Below are 3,021 nucleotides of genomic sequence, written 5' to 3'. Positions count from 1 at the left end.
TAGATGGGACAAGGAAACTGCTCAGTTGTAACAGAGTTCATTCTCGTGGGGCTAACAGAAGATGCTACAATCCGTGCCATCCTATTTGTTGTGTTTCTACTAATCTACTCTATCACCTTGATGGGCAACGTGAGCATCATCATGTTAATAAGAGGCAGTCCTCAGCTTCACACCCCCATGTACCTTTTCCTCAGCCATTTGGCTTTTGTAGACATTGGGTACTCCTCATCAGTCACACCCATCATGCTGAGGGGATTTCTCACCAAGGAAACATTTATACTTGCGGCTGGTTGTGTGGCTCAACTCTGCTCTGTGGTGACATTTGGGACTGCTGAGTGCTTCCTGCTGGCTGCCATGGCCTATGACCGCTATGTGGCCATCTGTTCCCCTCTGCTCTACTCCACACAGATGTCCTCCACAGTCTGCACCCTCCTAGTAGGCGCTTCCTACGTAGGTGGATGTGTGAATGCTTGGACGTTTACTGGCTGTTTATTAAATCTGTCCTTCTGTGGACCAAATAAAGTTAATCACTTTTTCTGTGACTATTCACCCCTTCTGAAGCTTTCTTGTTCTCATGGCTTTTCTTCTGAGGTCATTCCAGCAGTTTCTTCAGGCTCCATCATTGTGGTCACTGTGTTTATCATTGCTCTGTCTTATGTCTACATCCTTGTCTCGATCTTGAAGATGCGCTCTCCTGAGGGCCGCCAGAAGGCCTTTTCCACCTGCACCTCCCACCTCACTGCAGTCACTCTGTTCTATGGGACCATCACCTTCATCTACGTGATGCCCAAGTCCAGCTACTCCACAGACCAGAACAAGGTGGTGTCTGTGTTCTACACGGTGGTGATCCCCATGTTGAACCCCCTCATCTACAGCCTCAGAAACAAGGATGTTAAAGAGGCCATGAAAAAACTGGTGGCTAATACTCACTGGTAGCTACAAATATCTGGGATTGTAAGCAGTGTAATGAGCTCTGATCTTCCAGATGGATGGACAGTATACTATGGAAATTTGCAATTATATCAATAATATTTTAGACATAAATCTTATCATCTTACTATCAAGAACTCCTTCATCATAAAACCAGTGGATTCACTAATATGGTAACATTTAGAAATTGTATTTTTTAATACTTTCTTGACTACCATTTTCTGCATCTATAAAGAGATGTTCTCACATAAGTTCTGTTTTCTTTGAGTGGAGCCTTTAAATATAAAATTGTAGAATCATCTGGAATCCTTTGAATGAGAATACTATTGCCATTTAAGATCTTAACCTGAAAGAAATGACCTCCTGTTTTACAAAAATCTAACTGTTGAAGGCAGAGGTGTACATGGAGAAAACTTGTGTTATCAGCAGGGTTCCTCTTGTGCTATCTTATCCAGCCAGCTCATTAGGTCGCTCATATTCTCCCTTATCTTTTGATCCTTCCCTTTCAGCAATCCATTGAACTCAGTGCCGAAAGCAGCCCCAAAAGGACTTCCTAATGGGGATAATTGAGGTGATCTCACTCCTGTGGAGATGATGATATAAGGACTCAGTGTTCTTGCATTGTTACAACAGTAAAAGAATAAAATAATTCCTAATGGCTAAAAAATAAAATAAGGATGGTGGTTGGCCACTGTGTTCTGAGTCACACAGTATGTCAAATACTATCTCTCTCTAGTGGTAATCCATATGCATGAGAAATCAGTCTGACTAAAGCCACAGACTTGATTTGAGATCTGTAAGGAACATGGACTTGTCTTGATAATGGGGCTGCCTGTCATATTTTAAATGAAGCTCTTGCTTTTCCTCCTCCTGCTGTTTAGCAAGCTGATATAACTGTGTACCTGTAGCTTATTTCTTTTAGATATATCACCTGTTTTCTTAATTATTTAATTTATCTTTTGAGATCATAATATAATTGTATAATTTCCCCTTCCCTCTTCCCCTTCCATATACTCCCATATAAGTTTCCTTGCTTTCTTCCACTTTCATGGCTTCACTTTTTATTACTTTCTGCTGTGTGTGTTTATGCATATGCATAGCTATTCATAAATATATAAATACATCCAGCACAATCTGTATAATGTTACTTATATGTATGCTTTCAGGAATGACCATTTGGTATTACTCAACCAGTTGTGCTCTTCCCTGGGTAAGACTATTCCTGCCACTTTTAGTATTTCTTAGTTGGCTGAGTATCTTCATGTAGGAATGAGGCCTCATAGACTTTTCTCTATACACCTTAGCATGTCTATTGTTATCGTTCTTGTTCTTGTTCAGTTCATGTTTAGGTAGTTGCATTAGTGAGAATTTGTGGGTAAAATTTCTGATGTTACTAGGAGACAGTTTCACAGCAGACTCTCTGTTCCACTAGTCTTATCTTTCTTCTGCTGCTTCCACAATATTCGTTTTTCTTCAGCAGTTGCCGGACATCCTATCATTACTTTTGTGAGGGTTTTAACACCTTCCCATATCTCTTTGGAATACAGTCTATTCTTCTATTACCAAGCATTTTATTTATTGAAAAAAATCAGATGATATGTTTTGATCTCTCAGAAATCCTCCCAGATACTCCCTACCTATCCAATCTTATATTCTTTCTCTCTCTCTTTAGAAACAAAATCAAGAAACAAACACAAACAAAACAAGAAACAAGAGACATGCACACACACACATGCACACACACAAACAAATAATAGAAACAAACAAGTAATAGACTAATAAAATAAAAAGTCCATACAAAATCAAATGAAACAAAAAGTCCACAAAATATTATTAGATGATGTAATTGGATAATATTGAGGATTACCTTTTTCATCTGGTATTGTGTAGAGTGCTTTCCAGTACCATGAATTTGAGTCAATAGAGGTAAAGCTTCTTGTTATGATCCAACTCATTCTCTCTGTTTGGTGGCATAGTAAGTGTTGTTTTCAGCAATAATGCCTAACCAACACAGAACCTTCTTAAGGAGGCCAATGGAGGCATTTTCTAGTTTGCCATCTTACTGAGAAAACACTATATTTGGTCCTGAGT

General features: G+C 39.2%; 1 protein-coding gene across 1 annotated transcript; it reads left to right on the top strand.

The window, feature by feature from the left end:
• LOC121457728 (olfactory receptor 508-like) lies at positions 1–936 on the top strand. The gene has a single exon (XM_041666673.1). It carries the CDS (start codon positions 4–6, stop codon positions 934–936), a length of 933 nt encoding a protein of 310 aa, XP_041522607.1. The 5' UTR covers positions 1–3.
• Positions 937–3,021: the final 2,085 nt, after the last annotated feature.

Source organism: Microtus oregoni, unplaced genomic scaffold (genome assembly GCF_018167655.1).
Source record: "Microtus oregoni isolate MIOR12 unplaced genomic scaffold, Mior012 000016F_ref0000370, whole genome shotgun sequence".
NCBI classification, from domain to species: domain Eukaryota; kingdom Metazoa; phylum Chordata; class Mammalia; order Rodentia; family Cricetidae; genus Microtus; species Microtus oregoni.
The sequence above is the reverse complement of the archived record's forward strand: the minus strand, read 5'-3'. Positions and strand labels throughout refer to the sequence as shown.